The 27366-nt window shown below is 34.8% G+C and overlaps 2 protein-coding genes across 2 annotated transcripts in view; one reads left to right on the forward strand and one right to left on the reverse strand.

The window, feature by feature from the left end:
* LOC145668504 (secernin-3) overlaps nt 1-18387 on the reverse strand; it is a 98170-nt gene extending 79783 nt beyond the window's left edge. Inside the window, exon 1 of the mRNA XM_081736466.1 lies at nt 18204-18387. Within this exon, the coding sequence (XP_081592592.1) occupies nt 18204-18209 (6 nt within the window). The 5' untranslated portion in view covers nt 18210-18387. The remainder of the gene's footprint in view (nt 1-18203) is intronic.
* LOC145668503 (putative citrate synthase 2, mitochondrial) overlaps nt 1-27366 on the forward strand; it is a 76677-nt gene that overhangs the window by 20012 nt on the left and 29299 nt on the right. The window lies entirely within an intron of this gene.

Consider the following 27366-nt stretch of genomic DNA (forward strand, 5'->3'; position numbering starts at 1 on the left):
AACTAAATAACTTGAAGAGCTTATGATGAGTGCGAGGAAAGGAGGACTCAGGAATATATATATATATATATATATATATATATATATATACTACCGGCAAAAAGTTTAGGAACAAGAGTATGTGATGAATTTTGTTGTAAATACGTCATTATTTATTCAACTGAAACAATGTACAATTTCTGGGCATTACATATTACAATACATAAAAAGGAAAACAACAAAAGAAAGGTATATAATGACACAACTAACAGAAGAAAACATTAGATTGCCGTTTCATCGATATGTCCTCCATTAGCTTTGATGACAGCTTGGCACAATCTCGGCATTCTCTGGATCAGCTTTCGCAGGGTTTCTTTGGAAATACCTTTCCAGGCATCCAACAAAGCTTGACACAGGTGTTTCACGTTTGTTGGTCGTGTAGTTGTCGATTTCTGAAGCTGTCGATTTTATTTTGTAATATTGTGCAGGTTCACTATTCATCTCATACAACGCTGGGTATTTCAGCTGTATATACAGTGTGTTTCAAAATATCACAGACAACGTTTAGGAGGTGATTCTTGGCACCAAGTTAAGACAGAACGTATAGACCAACCTGGGTGCACAAATGCTTCCTTTCGGAGTTATAGACTGCCGAAAACATGAAAAAAAAATGAACTTTAAAGGCCCATAGCTTCAAAACTGAAAGACCTACCGTAGTCAGGTCAAGACTTTGCATAGGAACTAATATGTGCCCTATCCAAAAATCCATGTTTCAGAATCTTAAGGTACTCACGAAACAATTTTTGTAGAGGGAGTTTGGCTACGGGCATATAATTTGAAGTCCTCACAAACTTTGCGGAAGTACCTTAGATTCTGAAACATTAATATTTGGATAGGGCACGTTTTAGTTCCTAAGTGAAGTCTAAACCCGACTACGGTAGTTCCCATAGTATTGGAGTTATGGAAAAGTTCAAAGTAACATACAAATATTTTTTCTTCTTAACTCTTATGCATTACGTTAACAACTAAAAATCATTTTTTTAAAAATTGTTTTTTAATTTGGTGGGATACAGAGAAAAAACTGAAAAATTCTCATTTTTTCTCGTTTGATAAATAAGGTAAGAAATATATTTAATTACGTAAATCCGGGAGTTCTAGCATATATTTTTCCTTGTTTTCAAACTTATCTCTTCGTAGCAGACTTGTATGTGATCAAAGTATTTTGTCCTTGGATTTTCAATAATTTCAAGGTAATGAGTTATCACTTATCAGCAATCCTTTAGCAACTTTAGTAATTTGTAGATAATAGGCCTTAGATGAGCGTATCAAATAATTGAGGGCTAAATTCCACAAGTCTCAACACTTGAAACCTGCACCTAGATATTTGACAAATAAGAACTTGTTTGTTACTGTAAAACAATGTTATCTATTTTGGAAATTATACTTGTCTAGTATTGATAGATCACTATGGTTGCGAAGGTGCACGTAATAGTTCTTGATCCTATCTTTCACTGAGATAATTATTCTCAACAAACATTAAATTGTCTAATAGAGGTGAGACGGCCTATTTCTCGTAGTTTTGCTCGCTTTTAGTTAAGGCTGGTAGTGCAGTGAAACTTTGTGTAACTATCACCCTTATAATCTGGATTTTTTTCCCTCCGGCAAAAATATAGGTATTATAGAATAAAACTCTCCCTTTTATGGCCACGGAATAATCTTTTACTCCAAACGTTTCAGTAACCTCTTCATAACAGACAGGAGTTATTCTCAGTTCATACGTTTTTAGCTGTTTTTTTTTGGGGGGGGGGGGAATCGTATCCGGTGGTCTCTGGTCAGTGCGCCCCTGCCGCATTTCTAAAATAAATCTAACGCAGTATAGGAAAAAGAATCTCTTACTTACAGAATACGTGTCATCTCAATGGACTGATTAACCACAACACAGAATAGCTGTAACCTAGGAAAAATAGGATCTACAGGATCCGAACCCCTCCCCCAAGAAAACTTCCTAACTCAACATACACTTGTAGTTTCTCAATAAAATTATACTTGTCTAACAGGGAAATGAAAATTTGATGTTACACTTCATCTATGCTCTTTTTCTTATGTAAACAACCTAGTTTTATTATTTTCTGAAAGTGTAAGTGAAAGTCTTTTACAGTTACGTATCGGTTTTCGAATGCAGAATAATATCAGCTCAGTTCAGTACTAAGATGTAGTGGCTTGTAATATTGGACTCCTCCAATCAAAAATTTCTGGGTGCGCGCCTGCTGTCCAGAGTAAATGTTCAGTATATTAATAATACTGTTGAATGTTATATTACTTTACTCTTATTTTTTGTACAATTAGTATTCTATTTAATAGTTAACGACTTACTATTAACGAATAGTTAAGGGACTTACGGTACATAAAACTCTAGAGCAGCGTTTCCCAACCTTTTTCAACTTGCGGCACACTATGGGTGTAACTTGAATTCTCGCGGCACACTCATAAATATTATTATTATTATTATTATTATTATTATTATTATTATTATTTGTAAATATGAAATACAATGGTAATTTTTTTTCTGTGATTACTGATCTCTTTCTCACAGAGAAGAAAGCTCGATCACTGTTTCTCTCCCATGGTAAATCAATATACTTATTTTTCATTCTAATTTAAAAATAGAAAAGAATTGCAAAAAAATAGGACTCCTTTTTTTTTTTTTTTTTTTTTAAATGCACTTTCTTTTTCAAAATTGTATACAGTCTTTCACCAAGAAGGAATATCACTAAATAACGAATAAGCAAATCTCTTGTACTTTTAAGACACAAATGTAGGTAATTTGTATGCATGTTTGCTTTGTCGAAAGGATTTAGCGGTATTTAAAATTTCAAGTTACGAAATAGTCTGCAAATAAAGAAGCAATAATGATCATAATAGTGATAAATACTGTTTTTAACATTAAAAATGTACAGAAAAGTAGCACAGTAGGAAACTTATAATTTATTAACATGGTTAATATACATTACAATTTTCAAATATTATATGAAGGTTATTGTTACATAATATTAGTAATGTAACAATCTTTCAATAATATCTATTAAAGGTTACAATTGTTTAATAGGGGGCGCGGTGCCTCAGTGGTAGAGCGTTCACCTCCGGTGCTTGGGGTCCCTGGTTCGATCCCAGCTCGCGACGTGTGGACTTTGTGGTGGACAAACACCGTGCTCGTGGGTTTTCTCGGGGTTCTCTCGTTTCCTCCCACTTTCTTCATTCCACCATTTCATTCATTTCTCATCATCACAGTCTCCTTTAGCCTAACCGGCATAACCGTTGGATGTAAAACTAAAGATTTCATTTCATTTACAATTGTTTAATAATAATACAATTTTTTTTAAAAAAAATAAGTAAGACGAGTTGGTGCACGAAGCAAAAGTAATGTGCAACTTGAGCTTGATGTTCTTTTATGATCTTTTTCAATTGCCGACGGATAGTCGATAAACACGCCCTCATATCTTCCGGTTGTTACACTTAATCGTGTTCATTGAAGAAAATCTTGCTTCACTTAAGTAGGATGTAGAAAAGGGAATGAGAACTTTCACAGCCTTTGTAGAAATAGGGCTGCTGGAGAAAATCCAGAATGTCTTGCTGTAAGTGCTAGAGCTTCAAACCTCGGTCATTCCTCACATCGACCAATTCGCTTTCTTCCTGAACATTTAATTCTGCTGACTGTAGGAGAGAATTCACAAAGGGGTCCCTCACCCAGTCAAATGAAATCAACTGAAGTGTAGGAAAATACTTCTCAACATTGGTACGCAACAAAGACAGTGTGTCTGAAATGACTGTTGAGAGGTTTGTGTCAATTTTACAGCACTTTGTAAGCTCAAAATGCCACATTTGTTTTGTTTTCTAATTTTGTTCTACCAAAGTGAGAGTTTCTTCCTAAATGAACAAATTTTGAGTTGAGTTGAGTTAATTTTGTCACTTAAAGTTAGTATATTTTCGTTTTTTCCCCAGCATGCTTGTGTTTAGTGCTTTCAATGTTTGGAATATGTCTGCAAGAAAAGGTACTTTATTGCAAGAAGAATCATTACTAAGGAAATCGGCATATTCACTTTCTTCTGACAGAAAGAATAGAAGAAGTTGTTCTTTGAGTGTATAAAATCTTTACAACGTGCGACCACGAGACAACCACCTTACTTTTGTGTGAATAAGCAACTGACTGTATTCAGAATTCATTGTAGAACATAGACCTGAAAATAGTCTTGTTTCAAGAGGTCTTGGCTTTATTTAATTAACCATTTTTACCACCTGATTTAATACTTTTGCAAGTTCAGGAACAAGTGACTTTGAAACAAGTGCTTCTCTACGGAAAAAACATGTAAATATTATCTCCGGATTCTTTTGCTTTACTAATGCCAAATATTCCTTTACGGAACCTGTCATAGAGGGAGCGCCATCTGTGCCAACACTCAAACAAGATTTCCATGACAAACCTGCTGCATCAAAATAATCACTTACTATATCAAATATAATTTATCCCTCAGTTGTTTGGGAGGGCGCTTTACAAAACGAAAACTGTATAAATTTGAAAGTTCATTCCACCTCTCTGTATGGACTTTCAATTGAAGCGTAACGTAGCAGCTAACCGGGAAAATGTGTATGGGGATCTGGCAAATAGAATTCTATTACCGAAATACTATCTTTTACACAGTAATGTATGTACAATAATATACAACAATTACAGTAATTTTTCCATTGTAGAAGTTCATGGTAATATGAAATACAAATATACATTGTTCATGTGTCTTGCAATTTGGTTACTATAGAATTAATAATTTTTTTTCGATTTTCTCGCGGCACACCGGTTGGGAAACGCTGCTCTAGGGCAGTGGTGAGTGATGACTGTTTTTGATACGATGGGGCGACGTTTTCATTACAAGAATAACGTCTAATCATTCGTTTTCTCCATTTGTGTGGTGTGACACCGCTTGAAATTCATCACCAGTTGAGTGAGGCATATGATGGTGGCATGAATATGTTTGTGTCATGGGTGCGACAATTCAAAGAAGACAATATGTGTGACAACAAACCAAGATAATGTGAGCCTTGAATAAGCCGGTCTGACTTGATCGAACGAGTGGAGAGCGTTGTTTTGGGGGTTCGCCGAATGAGTGTGGAACACATCGCCTCCAAAGTTGGCATTTCCGTGGGTTCTGTACACACTGTCGTTAGATCGGCTTGTGCGGGGCCGAGATCGTATTGGTTTGTTGTACTTTCTTTGAACCGTCGCACCCACGAACGCACATTAAAGACATCCATGACATCATTATCCCGTGTCTCACTCACCTGGCGATGAATTTTATGCGGTGCACACCGCGCAAATAAAGAAACGAGTAATTACACGTTCTTGTACGAAAACGTCGTCATTTTACGATTATCGTAAGTATCAAAGTCAGCCATCACCCTCACTGCTGCAGGTAGAGTTCTTTGTGCCTTACGGTGTTATCTCTGACACGCATTGACAAGCATTGACAATGAGTGCTCGCGTATTTAAAAGCATGCTGTTGATACCAGTTGTAACACAATGGTTGCAGATGGAAGTAATGTCAAAAGAATAAATACATAAATGAAGCAAACTCAGTAGAGTGCATTTCAGCGCTGTTTATCAAGTTGGATTTTGTGAAGGTAACTGCGACAGGCATAATGTAATTGTCATATTAATTGGCACGAGGTCGCTTGTCTGTCAACTGTTGTCTTTTTCACTAAACTAGGAAAGTAATAAAAATAAGACAATTCGTGAACTCAACCACTTCAAGCAAAATTGTGAATGGAAGCTAGGTGCAATTCAAAGTTTCAAATGTGAACAACGCATTGTACGTAGTGGTTCGGCTTGGTGATAATTTAGCTGTGTAGACAAATTTTGTTGCTTAAGCAGTGTATATTGAATGAATGGTAACGGCGCATAAGTAGCAAATAGCGTTTTCTTTCTTTTTCATCTTCCTCGTTGACTAAACGTGCCATATCTGCAATCAACGTGAAAGATTAAAACTTTCATTTTTCTTTTCGCGTTGAATTAAAAGATAACAATGTATGTTATTTCCATGAAAAATTGCTTGTGAATAACTTTATCAAAGTGCAGCTCAATACTGTTTTTCCTTCGTGTGTGCCTAATGTATACAATCTAACATGCATGTATAAAGTTATTCAATTTTATGTACACTCACGTCCAAAATGATTGTCGCATATCTATAACTGTCTTCTTGTAAGAATATAATTTGATAATGGTTTTGCAGGGTACTTTTAATACTGATACTATGTGTATAATCGGGAAATATATATTTCTGGTAAATTTCGTAGGAAAAGAATTATTAATACGAAAATTAGAATGAGTAAAATAAATGTTGCTAAATGGACAAGAAAGCTTTATTTTCGTTTTATTGTTTTATTGTTTACTGCTCTTTTGACATGAAATTTGCCACATACATGTCTTTGTCAATTATACACATACGAGCATTATAAAAATTACCGGGTGAATTTATCAAATTAAATTCCTACAACAACGTATTTATAGACATGCGACAATAATTTTGGACATGACTGTACATTATGACGGGAAAAGAATTTAACCAAATAACAAATAGCAATGCGAGTGGGCTACCGGATCTTAAAACACAAATATTAGACTTAAAACCATCAAACAAATCACACCAAATACTTACACAACATAGAACTCGAAAATATACAATATGTTGCCATCTTTCGAGTTCAAGTAACAATGTAGGTGGGGAATAGGTTTGAGTACGTATCACAATTATATCCGCCATCTTTGATTTTACGCAATTGTCTTAAATGAAAACCATATCATGTGATATGGAATTTTAATAGAAATTGAATGGCATTGTCAATTTTGCTCTAGTGCTAAAAATTACGACAGGGGCGGATCCAGGACCGACTTCTAGGGGGGCGGTGGGCATTTTTGCCGATCCCAAACGTTTCAGCATTCTTGCCAATTTGATGTCGAGAACATAATCCAAACAACCCCTGCGGTTAATTAGTCTGGAACTACTGTACTGTTAAATAGAAGAAAACTATTTTAACGCTATTATGTAGTGATTTACGTTCCGCAAGTATAATTTTTTTCATTTAATGAAAATTTATCTTTTGAAAATAAAATCGTACAGGATGTTCCTTAATAGCTCTTCACTCTAGCCATATGCCTCACCCACTTAAGAAATCTCGATTTAAGTATGTATATTGTCTCCAGTTGAGAATAATTATATAGTGAAATTTCATGGTTTTCTTTATTCATCATTCCCCTCCCCCGTTCCGCTTTATATATGATATACAAGACTTGTTTTCCTTTTATTTCAACTGTTATTCATTCCTGCAAGTAGGGAACCAATTTCTAAGTGCAAATGGACAGTTATGGCTATTTATACTTACGATAATAAAATGCTATAAAAATAGCGGAGAATCGTAGTATTCAAAAAAATTTTCTAAATGTCTCCAAATTCTTCTTTAGACAGTAGTGTTATGGTTCTACTTTATAGGAGCCGGTTAAGAACAAGGTCAGGGACAAACTGCTTATCACATCTGTTGTTGATGATATATTATGTAACATAGTGGCGTCTCCAAGTTTATATGTTTTCAGTGACAAAGGTCATAAAGTTATTTTATCCACAGCTCAGCATATGTCTTCACTGTATATTTACATACATGAAATTAATGTTCACCAGCAGAATTATTTCTTGCTAGAGTGGAAAAAATTTGATGATATCTTCAAATCTTCAGTATAATGCCCTATAGCCTAAAGAAGGCAGAGTAACAGGATTTGTGAAATAGTGAACGTGGGAGGAAACTGAAGAATCCACGGTGTCTGGACCGACCTCACATGGTAGCCCGAGATCGAAACAGGAACCCATCACGCAGCAGTTGAGTACAGATTTTGAGCCCTGTTTTTGAAAGAGTTGATTCGGGCTGGAGGCAAAGTAACATTAAAGGACTAATTCAGTAATTTTGACTCGCGTCCATCGCTTAGTTATGCATTCATTATAAGTTGTTCATTTGTAAGACAAAAAGTATGTTGGAGTACATTCTGATAACTTTTAACTGGGAAGCTCATGTGAGAGATTTATTTATTTAACAATCACCAGATTTAATAATTTGCAGTGTATCCTAAACATCTGGAATTATATTCGCAATGACTAGTTAGTTAGTTCGTAACATACAGGTTCCAGAAGTTTCTGCAGTCCTGTTAACACTGGCTGGTGAAATGATCAACCTAGTGAGAAGCAGGTTTGATTTTGGTTGCTAGGTATTGGAGATCAAAATTTATGAACTCGTAATGGTTTCAGGCTTTCAAAACATGTAGGCATTTCTTATTATAAATCAATAAAACCTCTGATTCTCTAAAGAATATAATCCTTCTACAAATAGAAAATTACAAATCCCATACTCAATTGTAATATGAAACTTTTAAATAAACTGTGTGTACTGTACTATGTACATAGCTGTTCATTGTTGTTCAGATACACATTGCAACAGTATTTGTATTAGAATATAAGGGGAAGTTTAGTCGGGAGCTCAGTGGCACAGAGCTCATCTTTTGTTAAAAGTCTCTGGTTTGATTCTAGACCATGAATTTGTGAACAGCATAGTGTCCATGAGTAGTCTCAGGGTTCTCCCGTTTCCTTCATTTTCATCGCGCCGTTTTTTGATTATCAACCCCTTTCATTAATTATCCGTGTGTTTTAGTCTGTAGGGCATACTGGTAAGATGTAAAACTTTAAAAAAAAAAAAAAAAATCTGAACTATTTACGTTTACCATCGACAATAGTGACACCACGCGGTGCAACTATAAAGTTTTTGCTTACACTAAAGTCTACAACCACGACCGTAGTATTTAGCCGATTATATAGAACATGCAAATGGATTGTATTTATCAATTACGTTCCAATTTATTTAATTTAACCATTAACAAATAAATACTAATAGTATAGGTCATAAAATAAAATCGGTAGTGGCAGTAGTGCGACCATTCCAACCTTCCAGAAGTCCATGGATTAGTGAAACGTGTAGAAAGTTGGCACAATATAAGTGAAATTGTTCGAATTGGAATGTTAGGTTTCTAACTATTTTTGAACCACTGTAGCAACTGTGCTTGGCACCTCTTCTAACGTGGTTAAAAATATTGAATAATTTTTCTCTCCAAGTTCATTGCAAAATATTTGGGGAAATCAACATTTTTCGTCAACTTTTAGTGAGTTGGATGACCTTGTACACGAGTGGAAAACTTTCTAACATTATTTTCCTAACCAGTGCGATGAAACTTGCTAATTTGTCTTTTCATCGTTGCTTGCGGCTTCAATGTCACTCCGCTTGTCATATGAAAGTCTGAGTTGAATAAAATGACTGAGAATAGATGTTACATAACTGAAGGTAGATTGTGCTCGTTACCGTTGTTTCGCAAGCCTTGAACATGAAGAAATTTGATTGAGTAGTTGATCTTAATTCATATTGCTAGTAGCTATGTTCTTAACGTATTCTCTAGTGTGATTTTCGTACATTCGTTGCATTTTTTATTTATTTTTTTTTTTTTTTAATTCCTATGGGCAATTTCATCTGATCGTGTGCTTCAAGTACGAATGAAGATTTAGTAAAATATGAATTTCTTTGCACAAATCTAGTTTTAGATGGACGTTTTCAATATCGTTCTGAACAAATAGACCGTAAACCTTGAAACCTTAGCAGTTATCATTATTGCATTCTTTATCGAGTTTACGGCACTCTTTTTTTTTTTTTTTTTTTTTTCCTTCCGCACAGATGAGTAATTAAGTTGGAAATGCGCTCCTTACCTTGAAAAAAATATTTTGAAGGTTTTCGCTTTTTTTTGCTTTTATTTACTTAGTGTTTTTATTTACTTTTTACTTTTTAAGACAGGTTTGAATTACATAATGATACCTATTTATTTGCTTTTAGTTCAATAGATCCACTAGAAATGTCTAACTTATACATTTGGCCAAATATGTTAATTTATGTTAATATAGGGGCACGGTGGCTCAGTAGTAGAGCGTGCACGTCTGATGTGTGGTGTCCCTGGTTCGATCAGAGCTCGCGCCAAGTGTACTTTGTGGTGGGCAAATGCCATGTTCGTAGGTTTTCTCGGAGTTCTCCCATTCCCTCCCACTTTATTCATTCTACCATTGCATTCATTTCTTATCACAGTCTCCTTTAGCCTAGCCAGCATAATCGTGGGACGTAACACTGAAAGATTTCATTTCATTTTATATTGTATTAATACTAGTAAAATCTCTGTAGAAGCTAATCCTTAAAAGTTTTTTAAAAAAAACTGTTCAGACATAGTCAATTTTCTTTTACAGGTGTTGAGCACTTGGGCTATCCCTGTGAATTTATTGATGTATGTAGAGAACAATTCTTATATGTATTTTCTTTGAAACGAGCTGAAATGTTGATGGTTAGATGTTACTGTTGTTGTTTTTTGTTTTTCGAATTACGTAATTGTCCCTTACTTCTTGAAAACTAAATATTATATGTAATTGCAGTATTTATAAAGCAAGGAACAGTTAATTAGAAGCAGTAAGTAAAATCAAAGCATTAAACTTCTTAATTTCAGAGAAATAAAGAGAGTGTATTTCCTCTACAAACCAATGGGCTAGAAAATTAAAGATGACACAGATACTTAAAACCGTTAATTATAATACGAAAGTGAATGAAATGTGTTTGAATTACTATACTGCGTTCCTAACTAAGCAATTGTTAGGATATACAACAGCACTTCTATTGATAACGAACTATAACGCTGGATAATTTATTACCAACAATAGTGACACCGTGCTGCGCAACTAGGAAGCTTTTGCTTCCACCTGAGTCGAGAGCGACATTCTCAGGGCTTAACCTGTTAGTATATAGGTCGCAATATTTTAAAAAAGATTTTAAGTATTTAGTTTGAAAACTATAACAAATTATGATTAAATAAGTGGGTGATTATTAAAATGGAGGAAAGGGTATGAGAACTCTGACATAAAGCACATAAGGTTTGGCCACAACAGTCCCTATGGTCAAGTATTATGTCTCTCATGCATCTGCTTGGTAGTAACCCAAATATACATGCGGCGATAATAAAACATGGCACGATACACATTCTATTAGATAATCTAAAATAGTTTTTTCTTGTTTCCTGTCCACTTTTGGAATGTTTCCATGACCTGTATACATAAAATCGTGCGTGAACATTCCATGATAGAACTGATTACTTGCGTGAACGAGTTGATGAGAAATAATAATTCACTTGAAGCAAGAGAGTGCTCTGAGCATGTGATTAATGACTGTCGATGTAGAAAAGGCGACGTGTAAGAATTTTTATTTAACACACATTTATATACGCGTGATTTTGAATGCACAAATAAAAAGATGTATTTTTTTCAGTCTTTTGCATTATGCTGGTTTGAAATTAAATTAAATATTTCAGTATAACGTCTCACAATTATGCCCCTTAGGCTAGGGGGACGATTATTAAAGCAAATAAATGATGGAATAATTGGTGGAATGAGAGAGTGGGAGGAAACGGGAAAACTGCGAGAAAACCCATTGACACGATATTGTCTATCACAAACTTCCTTGGCCGGGATCGAACAAGGGACCCCACACACCAGAGGTAAGCGCTCTACCACTGAGCCACCCTGTCCTTATTATGCTGATTGGAATTAGTATTTCTGCGTATGCTAAACATAGTGAAACAGCCGGCTTCATGCTGTGTTTGTTTCATTCAAACTTCTGTTCAAATGCTAGCACCGGCAAATCAGCATTCCTAATTGTGTTACTTAAAAATAATCTTTACTTTAACGTCCTACAATTATGACTGTAAACTTAAGGAAAGGGATGATTAATGAAAGTGAGTGATTGCGAAATTGGTGGAATGAGAACGTGAGAGGAAACCCACATAAAAGCTTATGCTCCACCACAAGCTTACATGCCTAGAGATCGAACCATGGACCCCTCGTTTTAGAGAAAGGTGTTATACGAATGAACCGCCAAGGTTTTACCATCAACACAAATTTAATCGACCGTGAAATGATAAAAATAATTTCAGTTTGTTACATGTGTGTAGCCAAAGTGTTATACATATTTCTATGTAATGAAACTGTTATTCTTGGTCGTTCTCAGATTTTTTTCTTTTATTACTATAGAAAAATTATGTTCAAATTTAAATCGCGGCAAGCTGTCCTGTTGTTGTTGTCTACTAATAAAATATTTGTTGTGCCACACGTTTTGCAGAATTTCTTAATGAACCATTACAGTGTTGATTTTTAAATTAATGTGTAGTACTATTAGACGTTTGTAATAAGGTAAATATGATTCATTGGAAGTTGTAGGAGACTTGTTCAGAAGAAGATTAACGGACTTTGATTCGAAGTACTGAAAGTATCCGGGTAACACGGATATGTCGAGTCATTGGTTCAAAAAAGAAAAATACAATCGCTTTGTGCGCATTTTGTCTTATCTCTTATTATGAACTGAAAAGGGCAATGTAGCACAAATGGTCCATGTTCAGTTAATGATAATGGTCAGTACAGTTTCAGAACTTGCGAGTATTTAAAACTATTTGCACAACTATCGGGAGTCTTAAACTGGTATTAAGTCAGTTTATGCAGTGAATCAAAGCTTAATGAAGAAATGTTGGATTTTTATGTCCACAAACTGAATTCATTACTGAATATGCTCGCTTTTACTACAATGAAATATTTGGTTACTATTGCTATTGATAGTCGAACGTGGGTGTTTTTCTAATATACGGCTGTCTAATATCTTTCGAATAGAAAGAAGAGATAATTTGTTCAGTACACGACTGTTGTATATTGCGGGAATGTGGAATTTTATGTTTGGTCTTAACAGTTTCGTTGGCTTTGAGATGAACTAATAAAGAAGCAGTATGGTCTCGGGTGCTTCATTTTTTTCTGATCATCAGGTATTTTAAAATGCATTTGCAGTTGAACGTACATTATAGATTTGTGTTTACGGGGATAATTAAGGTACGTTAATTTTCTTCCGAAACAATCCGTTTTGTAAAACTAAAAGTTTGAGTTATACTGTAATTTGAATTTGTAAGATGTATCTGAAAACCACACTCTGTGTGTACTATTGTTTACCCCTAGTTCAAGTATTTCATTACTTTGTGAAAATACACTGCTAAAGACTGTAATCAGCTTTCAGACTACAGAGAATGCAGAAGTGTTGAAGAGATAGGCTACTGTACGGTTTTCATTATTTTGATGTCAAATTGCAAATGGCGATCGTATTTTGAAATCGGAGAGCGGAAACACCTAGATAGCCTATATCTGGATTTGGACATCAATATACAGAGCTTATAGATTAAATATTGACATTCAACGAATAATTCAAATGAATCCCCCCTTGTTCGATCCCAGCTCGCACCGTGTGGGCTTTATGGTGGACAAACACGTGCTCGTGGGTTTTCTCGGGGTTCTCCCTTTCCTCCTATTTCATTCATTTCTCATCATCACAGCCTCCTTTAACCTAACCGGCATAACCGTGGGACGTAAAACTCAGATTTCATTTCATTTCATTTCAAATGAACTTCCTCAGTGAAAGCGTCACAAAGCCCTAGATTCCATCCATACTAAGAAGACACGTGGAAGAATAACTATTTTAAAAAATTGCTTTCTAAATTTCCATTGATTTCTCCATTGGAAAAACTTTCACTACTGTATTGCAGTAAATTTGATCTTTTCATCCTTGTACTAAAGGGAAATTTAAACTTTAACAAACATTGATTAAACCTTTCGAGAAAAGGTTCTCGTGTTACTTAATTGGTCTTCATTTTTCCTTAGTTACTCTGTTTCTATAGTTTTAGTCACTTATATTACGTACTTGGTGCAGAGATCGGCAGATATGAAAAGTTTATGTTGATTCCATGATGAAGTCTGAAAAGGGAAACTTGCAAACCTGGCAAATTGGTAGTTTACTTGGTGTGATTAAAATTGTTTCTCTCTATATATCGCTTTTTCCTCACAGAGATAGCTCAATACAAAAGATTTGGTGCATAGTTGGTAATGTAAATTTCGAATTACGTATAGGCACGTGGTCCCAGATTCAGTTATCGATAGCAGAGCATTAAAATATCTGATGCGTTACGATTATTCGGATTCCATTTTAAACTATTTCCACGTCTCATGTAGCCTCGGTTCTGAAAAGAGGCGCTAAGCTTTAACGAAGATTAAAGGAATTCTGTAGGATAACAAAACCACTTGTGAAGACAATTCAGCTACATTATATCCATTAATACCTATTTCCTTGAATGAAACCCTCAGAAAATTATGGAGGCTCGTAAATTACAATGGGAAATGTTGTTTCCTAAAATAATATTGTTTCCTTCGTCAACACACCACACATTTCGCAGATTTTGTTGGAAAGCCGGGGCTAATAATCATTGACATTCGTTGTATTTTAAATTTTGTGGGCATTGCTGGTTCTTACTTAACTTTGATTCCTGGATATTCGATATTTCGATTTTTCGTGAACTTCAGTTGGTATATTACAAGTTCACTACCCTCAAAGTAAGTTTGAGCTTAAGCTTCTAGAATTCGTGCAGCGAAACGGAAAGGCGCTCTTTTTCAGAGAACTCTGTCGGAAATTTACTGTAGGTGTAGTAATTATTTTAAATAAGCAGGGAAGTGACACTAACTCATGATACATCATACAGTGATAAGATAACGAAACAAATTTCATTTTATGGTATTTACGCAAGAACAAGAATTCCCTGATGGCTGCAGCAGTTCCTGCTAGTTTGGAGGTGTGGTTGTGACGCAGTTTCCTTCTAATCGCTTGCGCGTAGCTAGCTGACGTTTTTTGTATTGTAACTCATGTCCTGTGTTGTTGCCTTTTTAATTATCTCACCTGTGGTTTTTATGGGCGACTTAACTATCATAAATGGTTGTTGAAAGTACTTCGTAGCTATCCTTGCGTAGATTTACAAAATCACTTACTGTACCTATAAAAATAAGAATATTTTGTTTTACGTCCCACGTTTGTCAGTCAGGTTAAAGGAGACGGCGATGATGAGAAATGAATGAAATTGTGGAATGAAGAAAAGTGGGAAGAAACGGGAAAACACCGAGAAAACCCACGCACACGGTGTTTGTTCACGAGAGCTCACTTGGCGCGAGCTGGGATCGAACCAAGGACCCCGTGCACCAAAGGTAAACGCTCTACCACTTATCCACCGTAACCCGCTACTGTACCTTTAACAATACTAAACACCTTATTGTAACTTAAAACAGTAGAGTGCTTGAGTTCATTTTTACCATTATAGCCGATGTTTGTATTTTATTAGTTGAACTATTTATTACAGGAATACCCTGCTAAACGCGGGTTTTGCTTTAACGTGGTTTTTATTACATGTATTTATAAGTTGACAATTGGTTTGCCAATTCAGTTTTTCAAAATAACTAAAAGGGAGTAAATAACTCGTAAGTTGAGTCAAGTATTTGCTTGTGATATGACGATATTAACTACAGTTGAAGAATGGCTCAGGGATTGAGCACTCATCTGTTACGACGGGTCTCTGCTCTCTGATTGAAACTCAGGCCATGTCACCTACATTATCATTCAATCAGTTCTTTTCAGTAGCCGTTCTTTCGTTAATCATTTTCAGCCTAAAGGTCGTAGCCATCGGACGTAAAACTGAAATATTTTATTTTGCATTACAATTGAGTTCCACTTATTTTCTTTTTCAACTTTTATATATACAGGGCGTATCAAAAGTCGTAGGCCATGGGTCAACTTAGTCATGAACAAAGATACGAAAAAAAAATGGAAAGTGAGGAAAGTTATTGAAAATAGATGGTTTTCAATATAAAATACTGGATTTTCTCAATCGTACCAGCTGTTTGGGCTTCCAACTGGTATGGCGCTCCACGTTAAATGAAAAAGCAACATTGTCAGTTCAAGACTGTTTCCTTGGGCCCTCACGATACCAACAATACAACATTGTTGAAAAGGACTCAAGGTGTTATATGACCCTTCACACAACAATACGTTCTCCTGTCATTTTCATGCGCCCTTACGTTTCATTCGAACTGCATGCTGAACTGGAAATGTTGATTTTCCATTTAATATAGAGCGCCATACCAATATGGAACCCAGATAGTTTCTGCGATTGAAAAAAATATATCATTTTAGGTTGAAAATAGTATATTTCCAGTAATTTTTCTCCTACTTTTTACTTTTTTATAAACTATTTTAAGGGGGATGGCCTGTGACGTCGAACTTCTTCACCAGTATGTTTAAAAGGATATATATAATGGTTTTGAATTGAATTTAATCATAACAAAAATTCACGGTAATAAACAAGTTTAAAATTAAAAGAATACATAAAATAATATAAAATTTTGTATTATATAGAATTCTATGTATTTTAATTTTAAACTTGTTTATTACCATGAATTTTTGTTATGAACAAATTCAATTCGAATCCATTGTAAACAATTCTGGAACAACGCTGTTTTGCATAGAGCATAGTGGAAGCAATTAACCGTACTCTGTAGGTTTATTCCTATATTTGTTCGTGAAAGAGGTATTGAGAAACGATCAATAACAATACAAGATACTTTGTTACAGAGATTATTTTGAGGGGGGGGGGAGTTATTTTTAAAGTTTATTATACACTTGACAAATTTGAGCTCTTGTAAAATATTAGTTATTTCCTGTAATATGGAGAATTGTAGTCTTAAGTTGTTTAATTGTAAGCATTTGTGTCAAGGTCTTTTCCATACAAGGAAGAGTCAAGCAATAAATCTAGTTTCTGGAAACCAAAAGTATTTAACAGCACGACCAAAAGCCATGTTAATTCGTGCAATTAGTTTTTTTTTGTTCTTCCGCGAAAACTCAATGAATTAGTACCAGGAAATTTCACTTTCTTTCCACCACCGAAGGAACTCAACACGCAAGAAAATAGATGCACCATATATATGTGTGTGCTTTCTTCGTCCATGAAAATCTGTTTTATAACTTGAACTGCCGTTAGTAGGACAGGTTACCAGATACGATGGCTTGTATATCCGGTAAAATACGTATGTACTTTAAAGCCATTTTAGAAACAAAATATCTGTATGGATTTAAACATCGAAAATAATGAGCTTTCCCTGAAAGAATGAATTTCGAAATTCAAGGGAAATATTTGTCTCGATAATTGTTTACTCGAAACAGCGTTTAATGTATGTTAATGTTGTTTGTGTATGTTAATACTCTCATTGTAATGCTAGTTCTGATTATCTTAAATGCATTTGAAAAACTAAGTTGTCAATAAGTTATTTTCATTGAAGCTAGTGTAGTAATCTTGACAAGTAAACCTAAAATAATAATAGGATGGTGGTGTCGTCACTAAAGACACGGAACACAATGAATATGGAATCAGTATTATTGCATCAGTCTGTTGACTGATTTCTTTAATCGTAAACACACAAAATAAGATAGAGCGCAGTAAATACCAATTCTCGGCACAGTGGTAAAGCGCCCAGTTCCGATACAAGGAGTCACAGATTCGACCCCAGGCCATGAGATTCTGGTGGACAAAATAATAACCGGAGGTTTTCTCGGTTTTCTTCCATTCCCTCAATGTACTCATTCTACCGATCATTTCCTAATCATTAACTTTAATCATCCATCTCTTTTAGCCTACACAGCATTAACTTTGGGACATGAAACTGCATATTTAATTTCGAGCCTTGTACTCGTTGTGTACTTGCTCATAAATCAACATAACTAGTCTAGTTTAACACTGGAGCAACTTCAAAAAAGAAGTTATTTTGGAAAGTGTACATTGATAATACTTTGTACCCAAATATCAATTAAACAAAATGGAATAAAGGGAATAGCCATTCGTAACTCAATTGAATGTGTAAGAATTTATTTCCGAATTAAAGTTGGCTGCTGATTCAATGAATTTAAAAGAATTCGTATTACAGTTATATTTGTGATAGATAACATTTTGTTTAGATCTCTGTTGCACAAAGTTTCTGGTGTTTTAACCGTCATTTACCAATTTTTCGTTATGGTTTTCGTCTATTCTACTATCGAATAAAGTTATGAATTTCCAGAGTAAAAGGAATGTTTTCATAAACCTCGCTTCGAAAGATGCCTTAATATTGAAATAATGCAGCATGCATACAGTTGATAAAAGTATATGACTGAATATAACTTACCACCATGGAACTGGAATGCCAATAAAAAATATGCTTTAGTTATTTCTGTCTTCGATTAGAGTACTAATGGAATTAATGTATTTCCTTATTTCCTGTTTAACTGATAGAGTAAACAGATCTCAGACACTAAAAACTTTGGTTTTTGCGTTCTAGTGTGAATATATTCTGTGAGTCTTTAAAAATAAGCACTTCTGAATGTAATCGGTATCAGCTTTCGTTGTCTGAACTTCTGTTTGTAGGGAAAATGTTTGTAAGATCAAGGGTCCGAAGAGAAAATGAACTTTGCTTCTGTAAATTAATTTTGGGAACAGATATGCTTATACACAGTTAAGTGAATAATATGTATGAATTCTTCGACAATATACGGCAGACGACTGTGGAAGTATTTTTTAAATAAAATAATTTCTTAAAAGCATCCTTTTTCTTTTGAGTTAAACAGTAATATCAGGTGGATTTTTTTTTTTTTTAATTTTAGCAGTTTTACTTTCCATCTTATAAGGATCATATTTGAGGTTTTCTGCTATTTTTTTTATAAATTATTAAAATTACACAATTTATCCGACAAGAATTTATTCTGTTGGTCGATAATATAATATGGACAAATTATCACATTTTAGTACGGAAAAATATCCGTTAACGAACATTTCCATAATACAGATTTTTAAAAACAAATAGACCCTTTTATTAGGGAGAGGATTAAACTGAAATTTTCATTTTTTAAACTTATTCAGGTACCGCCTTTGCTTTCTTGTAGGGGATTGTGCGATTAAAACTTTCTTTACAACACTCAGTACTTGGGAGTCCGTAGGTTTGCAGTTGGCACTGCGTCGGTTGGTAGTGTGTTATGCAACTCTGCATATCTCAAGCGCTGTTTTATTTGCCTAACCATCTTACAGAATACAAATCTGTCATTTGTTTTACGAGTTGCTGAAATTCAAATTGGTAGGGAGGAAAGAAGTACCATAAACAAGAAACAGATACTAAATGTTTTGCGTTGGAATAATATTTAGTTCTCCGTGAAAAATTGTATAGTGAGGTTCTGATATTCTATTAGAAAGTAATGAGTTCGATTTTAGTCATAAACGGCCATATGGAGATGATACATCGTGTCAATATGTTGAAATACGAAACTAGTGGATAGTGTTTAACTTTCTCCCCCTCAAATTGTAACGCCTGAATAAATTAATTTGGTCGTTATGTATACACATTGTTCCATGTATGACCCTATATGAAATGTCTTTTTAACTCCTAAAACATTAGTAACTGAAGTTTATTTGTAAATCGTAAATAATTATTTATTCTATAAGATCTAAGTATGATTTTTTAAGAATAGTTATGGCTATAAATATTGAACTTCCTAGTAATACATTTTTATTATTGAATATTACGTAATATCTCAACAAATAATTCGGTGGAATTAGAAAACGCACTGCGTCTACTAAACTATTTTCTTTCGTATCGTAAGCCTATTTCCTTTGATTCATGATTCTATCGGGTATTGTCTGTTCAGAACACAGTAATCAAATTCTTTTGGATGTTATAGTTGAAAAGAAAGATGGAAATACTGTTACATCTTCATTAAAATTTATTTTTTTCAACTCTAAGGGGAAAATCCATGGGGGGAGTAGTTTTCTTTTTAAAAAGCTTTCATTCTTCTTCGAGCTCTTCAATCTGTTTTGTATGTTTCAGAATTCTCTTCTACGAACACCGGACAATCTTCTTCGCCCCTCTTCATCGATGTAGTAGCCTCTTCACTCACAGGAAATAAACAATGTGGGACAGGGTTTTTTTTCTGACTTTATTAACTGGTATTTAGCAAAATAGTACCTTATGCTATTTGGAAGTAAGTCTGCGATACAATACAATAGAGAGATCATCCCTTCTCTAGAATGGCGCTGTCAGCTGCACAGAACAGTTGTAAGTTTAACTTGAAATACTTCTTTTCTATTTCCACAATAATCCCGTCTCTTCTCTATCCCCACTTCGTCCCTTCTCTGGCAGATTCACTCCTCTTTCCTTTTAAACTTGTAAGGATCAGAGTACATTATTTCGATATTAACCTATATTTAAATATATAGCTAATGTATAACTATTGTGTACAATACCGCATAACCTGCGCCGGTAATCTAAACTTGTGTAACCTCTTTGTAAGAGACATCTCTCACTTACGAACAAATAATGATGAATCATAGTTCTGTCATATAGAGGTTTCACTGTAATAATTTATTTTTTAAAGTTGGCAATTGTAATGTAAACTATCAGGCTAATGCCAGTCATTGATCACGTTTAAACATAGACAGTTGTATATCGTCAAAATGGCCAAGAACTTTTTTTAATGTTTTATAAAAGTCAGTGATTTATCAATGGAATCATGCTAAATTCATGCTGTACTTCAATTGACTTTTATCTTCGTAGTGAGAACGGCAATTATGGAGTGTGACAAAAGTCTGCCTGCCTTGCTTGCTATCGAAGTAAACATTCCATGAACTTGAACACATGAAATGGCTGACAGGTCAAATCTAGTTGGCAAGTCACAAATTAGAAAGATTATTATTTTTTAAAATATAATTCAAGGTCAAGGAGGTTCATATGTATATTTCTCCGGATGCAACCCGAATATAAAGAAAGCTGGATAATTGAATCAATTCTCAAGAGGTTATGTTATGAGAACCATTTCTCTAAAAATCTCTTGTTCGATAGAAAGGTAGATCTAATGTTGAAAATAAGGTTACTTTTCCTACAAAACAAAGGAGAAAGTAGTTACATATCTTTAGAGGTGTTAGTAGAACATATCCAACAAAGTTAATTGTTTTGTCGTAGACATTCGCTTAGATGCTACTACTGTAAGTCCCGCAAACGTTTGACGAAGGAAAAGAAAAACTGTACGATGCCGCATTCAGGCTGCCGTTCCGTCCACTTCAAGAAAGTATCAAAATGAACGAATGCTTCTTTCGGAATAGATCCTTTGGGGTCAATGGAACCCATCCGCTTCATCCACCTGTTGAGAATCGAATATGGCGCTATGAATAATTGCATCACTCAAAAGTTGAAATCACAGATCAGTTGAATCGCACTGTAACCATTCGGTTATCTGCGTTGCTTTTAGAATAGCGAGGAATTTTCACGATGTTGCTCCGAATATCATTTGGTACTACTTTTTATGGTTAGTTTGTGTCCTTTCGTCTGATATCGATTCAGATAATCTATTTCATTTACTCATAAGAGTATTCATAAGTCCCAAGAACGAGAGAGGGTGGGGTGAGAAGCAAAAAAAGCACATGTTCATCATGTTCTCGTATTGCGCGCACAGAAAAGTTCCTCAAAGTTCGAGAGACGTGCAATCAAATTTGAATCCGTATAATAAACTAGCTGAATAACCAATTCTTCGCACAGAAATAATATTTTGTGGATATATTTAAAGGTATATTTTAACACTTTCCTCCCTTAGGATGTTTATTGGAATCGAAATGAAAAAAAAAAAAATCTTAGAATACGCCTTTCAAAGTGAACAATAAAATTGCAAGACAACTCAAATGCTAATGATGTTCCAAAATTGATTCCAATTGGTTCAGCCAGTTTTCCTATGATCATACAGTGTCCATTTGAATATGGAGAAAGCACACTTCCTTAGAAGAAAGGACGCTTGTTCACAAGGAGATATATATCGAGTTTCGTCTCTCTAAGTTGAAGGGCTGCTAAGGTACTCTTTTTTTGGTATATTGTAACCCCCTCTTTCCCTTCTTAGGATACGCATTGTAGTCGAAGTGACTCGATCGACTCAAGTGTTTTTTTCAACACTTCATTTTAAACTGTTGAACTGTGTCGATTTGTATAGCGGCCAAACATACATTTTTTTTTTAAATATGACTTTAGTGTGGTAACTTTAAGCTATTTTTTTTTTTTTAAGTTGATGGTCACGTGGATTTAATCCATGTGTATAGAATTTACGAATATAATCAAATATTTAGTTTTAAGTAAAATAACTGCGTGATCTCTTCTGTCTTATTTATTATTACCAGTATCTGGAATACGTGATATTGACTGTTTGTGTAAACATTTCTACATTGAAATTGTTCCATGTGCATTAAAGTAATCGTTAAAATGAAAGTAATTTAACGTTCACAAGGATGAAACAGAAAAACATGTTTTTGTGCCTTACCCTTTTCTTCAGGCACTACACAGATATTTTCAAATAAGTTATACAGTGTTTATATATATGTTCTTTTTTCTAACTATTTGTGAGTTAAATGCGAAAGACCTTCCAGAATATGAGGCATTTACCACCTTTCATTAGTAATTCATAAGGTTTTAAATAAATCATCAGGAGCTATAGCCTCCTGTGGCTGTAAATGGATTATCTATGGTATTTATGTATAAGAAAAAAGGCTCAGATTGTCTTGGAAGCTATGTCTATTACGTAAGAGAGAGTGAGTTGCATGGCCTAGATCAAGTGATGCCAAGTTTTGCAAGCACAGATTACAAGGTCGTTTTGAAGGTGTGATGGCCCTTTGGAGGAGGAGCAGGAAGAAGCTAATATTATTTTAGGTACCCTTTCGTTATGCAGTGCTTGACATATAACTAGAACATCTAAAAATACAAAGACGGCGTAAGCTGCTGATGCCAATGGCATTTATGACGCGCTTAGTGTCACGAGAGCTGTGATTATAAGAGACAGTCAAGTTTGAAAATACGCACCAGTTCGAACTTAATTAAATTATATGTTCGCTTATCTTTTAAATCAATTACTATTATATGGCTTTATTTTGCATATTAAATCAGTATTCTGGGTTTTGACCTGACATAGAGTTTCTCTAACTATAGTCCGTGTAGATTGAACATTAGTCCAAGAAAGACAGAAAAAATATTCAAGTTTATTGGATACGTTTTTGTAAATAAAATCAGGCTATTTATACTTGCGTCTCCTGCTACAATTTTGTTCTTTCAATCAAAAGAGAATGGATTACTATTATATGGATGGATTTTTCTTATTTTCATTTTTACGTTCCGCTATTATTTCCTAAGGGTAAGGAAGAAGGTGATAATAGTAATGAATGAAATGGTGAAATGAAGCAAGGGATGAAACTGGGAAACCCACGGACACTCTGTTCGTCCATACTAAACATAGTTGGCGTGAGCTGGAATCATACCAGGGACCCCACACACACCAGAGGTTAGCGTTCTATCATTGAGCCATCGTGGCCCTAAACGACAGTGTATTGTTTACTATGACAGTTACTTTAAATCGCTATTCATGCTAAGTTCTCCTTCACAGCGTTCTTAAGAGAATCATTGTGGTTTAATTAATGTGCCTCCCCAAGAAGAAAAAATCTTGTGGGAACAATGGGACACTATTCGTTGAGTAAGCCCTGCACAATTTAATTTATATTAGCTTCGTGTAAGGGGACGTTTAACCGTCCTCGGATAATTTGATCCCCTCCTTCCCTGAAAGTGCCCTGGAAGAAACTCTGAATACAACAGAGTGCATTGTTGGTTTAGTGCAGTGAAATGAAGTGGAATCCGTAGTTTAATATCCCACAAATATGGCCTGAAGGTAAAAGAGATGAGTGGAGGAAATGAGTGATGAGAGAAACTTTTCATTGAAAAAGGTAGAAGAAAATGGAAGAGATTGCAGAAAACCCACGATGTTGTCCATCATAAACATTCACGGCATAGCCTGAAATCGAACCAATGATCCTTGGATCCTGATGTGAGCGAGCTATCATTGTGCCTCCATACCTTCATTATCGCAGATGTAGGCACTTTTGATCCTGATGTTCGGACGTAAACCTCGTGATTATCGCTAGTTGTCCACGAAATGAAATGTGACGCTGTCTCACCTGGAAAATACTCGTGAAAATATCGAAAAGATGTATCTTTTTCTACGCAAGGCACTTATGTTCCATAATAGTGTGTGAACACGCTATTACGTCTCTAAAAATGTCTATCATTATTATTATTATTTCAAATTTGTTTTGTTCACAACTAATATTAGTTTGGAGTACGTAAGTTTACACACAGAATGAAAAAGCAGTTACATTTAAACACTTGCAGCTACCAAGTTAAATATTTTACTTCCTTTGTGAATTAAATATTTCCTAATTCCCTTGGGATTACAAAAAATAAAAGTTGCAAAACACCGTTTGGGCTTTCAAACATTTAACACCAACGGGTAAATAAAAATTTTATTTTGAACTGTTCGTAGTAAATGTGATGGATATGCTTTTCTTTACGGTGAAGGTATATAAAAGCCTCGAGATATATTCGGTCGTCCGTTGTTCGCCTGAAGGCAACATCACGTAGCAAGCAAGAGCCTTCAGTACATGTCTATACACCTTCTGAACAAGGTTGGATAAGTGGATAAGTTTATTCTCTTTCACTTAAGTGAATACAAAAATATTTTCGTGAGCTTTTGTACATGCATAGTAGATTAGGAATCCTCTATTCGGAAAGTTGCTTTTTAACATTATGCATATACCAGGAAATTTGTCAATCGTTACCTGGAAAATCTGGGGAAGTCCAGAAATTCATGACCGTCAGATAAGAGGGAAATATGAAAATCGCATTTTTGGCAAGTGACCTGGTATTATCAGAAGAGTACGTACGAGTTGACAAAAATTTCTACAAGTATTATTATTATATCATTATCATTATAAGAACTCCGAAATACTGTTTTCTGTAATTTAACGCTACATGAAATTCAAAATGCCATGTTCTAACGTTGAAGTTCAGAAATTTGCTTCAATATTATAGTTTACATCGAGAAATAGATCTCAAACTCCTTTCTTTAAATTCCAGACGATATTTTGGATGGAAAAGAGTTGTCCAGGAGCTTTTTTACATTGAAATATATTTGCTTTTACTTCTTACAAGCTCAAAATAATATGAAGTTGGTTTCGTATCACTTGTCTTGTTTTGTATTTGGTTGTAGTCTGTTTGCACGTTTAACAAATATGTAACTAAAGGACTTTTTCTGAATTCGATAAACTTCGAACATGGCATGAGTATATAAAGATTAAACTCTAATTCAAAATTGTATTAGATGGTAAAGGTTTCTGTTTTAGGCTGAGCATTTTTGTGCATTGTAATCGTATGTTACTACTTTTCCATTGAAGTAGCAGTTTTGAAACACTGCAGCTTTGTAAGGGATTTCGACATTGTGATGTTGCAATCCTGTGCATACTCGTATTTTCCCATTACCTCAATAATGTATTGCCTTCATCTAAATTTATTACTCACTGAAGATACTGAAAGAACTTATTAATAATATTGATGCATTAAGACTGTAATAGTACTATGATCTATCAATAAGTTATACGTAAATGTTAAAGGATTCTGTTAAATTCACCAGTGGCGGAGAGACTGTGAGGTCATGTTATGAACGAATTCAGGATTACTCATATTTCTTAATAGCCTACTCCTTATGTAATTTTTTGGTGGCTATTGCCCCTTGTGTTCTTTGGACAAACTCAGTGCTAGATGTAATTTGAAACTTGCCTGTGTTTTGGAACGGTTGGTGTAGACAGTAGCTGTTGCCAAAAAATTAGCTTCCGTACTTATAGTTTTGGGATGATTTTTTTTCTCTATTAGTTAGGTTTTGTTAATTTTGATATTTCCAGTGTTATGTGGCATCATTTGAGCTCGTTCACTAAACGAAAGCTTTCAACATCTCATTAGCAATTTTATATTATTATATGTGGTATTACGTAACATTGTGAATCCTACATGTTTTTGGGTGATTAATTTATATCATCAAATCTTTAGATTATTGTAAACTTGCTATTGAAATTCCATGCCTTATTTACATGATTTGGATGTGAATGAATGAGAGTATACAGATAAGATTTGTTAGGATGAACATCTGAACAGAATCGTCACGGAGTGAGCTGGTATCTAGCAGGAAATAACAAGCGCTAGAAGGACGTGGAAGTTCCCGAGGTTAATGACGGTCGAAGGAAGAAGAAATATTATGTAGGCAAATCACGTTGTTGAGGTTATTCGTTACGAAACCAAGGTCTTTTACAATTTCTAACGGCACGGCGTGCAGTTCTTGCGAAGCCGGCCGGCATTCTGTTCGCATCTGCCAGTCTTCCTGATACAAGAGCTAGTTTTGGTCACTTTAACAGTAATTGTTAAATCTGCATTTTGCGAATTATTTTATCTAGTTCTGTAAAATTAAAGTGCATTGAGTAAAAGTAGGTAATGAGGATGTTCAAGAATGAAGCTGTATTTTTATTTATTTTATACCGCATGCGGTTTTCATCCTAAGTTAAGCTGTGGACCCATGTCTCATAAAGCACGATATTACAGCTCCAACAATGCATTCATATTAAGCGTTATACACAATAAGTTACGGTAATCCCCAGCTTCCATAGAACTCACATCGCATCTGACCTGGATTCCGTTTAGGAAGTAACTTCAAAAGGTACACCACATAGATGTGAATTTTATCCTTTACTGCAAATAGCCCCATTAATTCGTAATTGAATATAAATTTGAGGACTTTGCATACCAGACTAGTCCGATATTGAATGAATGCTCCTCAAACCGTGTACGAACTCTGAGTCATGTGAATGCGGTTGTTGTCATCGTGGATGATGGAAGTGGATTTTCTCGGGATTTCTACATTTCCTCCCACTTTTTTCATTTCACCATTTAGGTCATTATCATCGTTGTCCCTCCTTTAGCTTCGGAGCATAATCGTGGGACGTTAAACTCAAGAAAAAGCCGTCGGTGCACACAACACATTTCCATTCCGCTATAGTTCAGTGTCTGTTCTTAAGCGCATTGAAGCACAACTTTATGCGTCACACCGAGAACTTATGTACAAAACGAAAAACGCGTGTTCTGAAATTGCCTTTAACTTCATGATTGTGAATCCAGACAATAATGAATTTTTTATAAAGGAAGATGGCTCATAATAATGTATTATTTAAATTAGTGCGGCCGCCTATGAGTCATTCCGAGAACTTTTCAAATGCCCTTCGTGCAACTTTCGTTTGTTCATGAGTACAAACAGAATAATTTGTCGTGTCGATGTGTCAATTGTTACACATTATATCAAGTAAAATGGGTCAGTTACCTTCCAAATTATTTATACCTGTAGATTCAAGAAATAATACGGATATCTTGCTGCATAATTTATTGTGCGGTTAGAAAGTGTCTG

The sequence above is a fragment of the Thermobia domestica genome, chromosome 13 (genome assembly GCF_964235325.1).
Source record: "Thermobia domestica chromosome 13, izTheDome1.hap1.1, whole genome shotgun sequence".
Lineage (NCBI taxonomy): Eukaryota > Metazoa > Arthropoda > Insecta > Zygentoma > Lepismatidae > Thermobia > Thermobia domestica.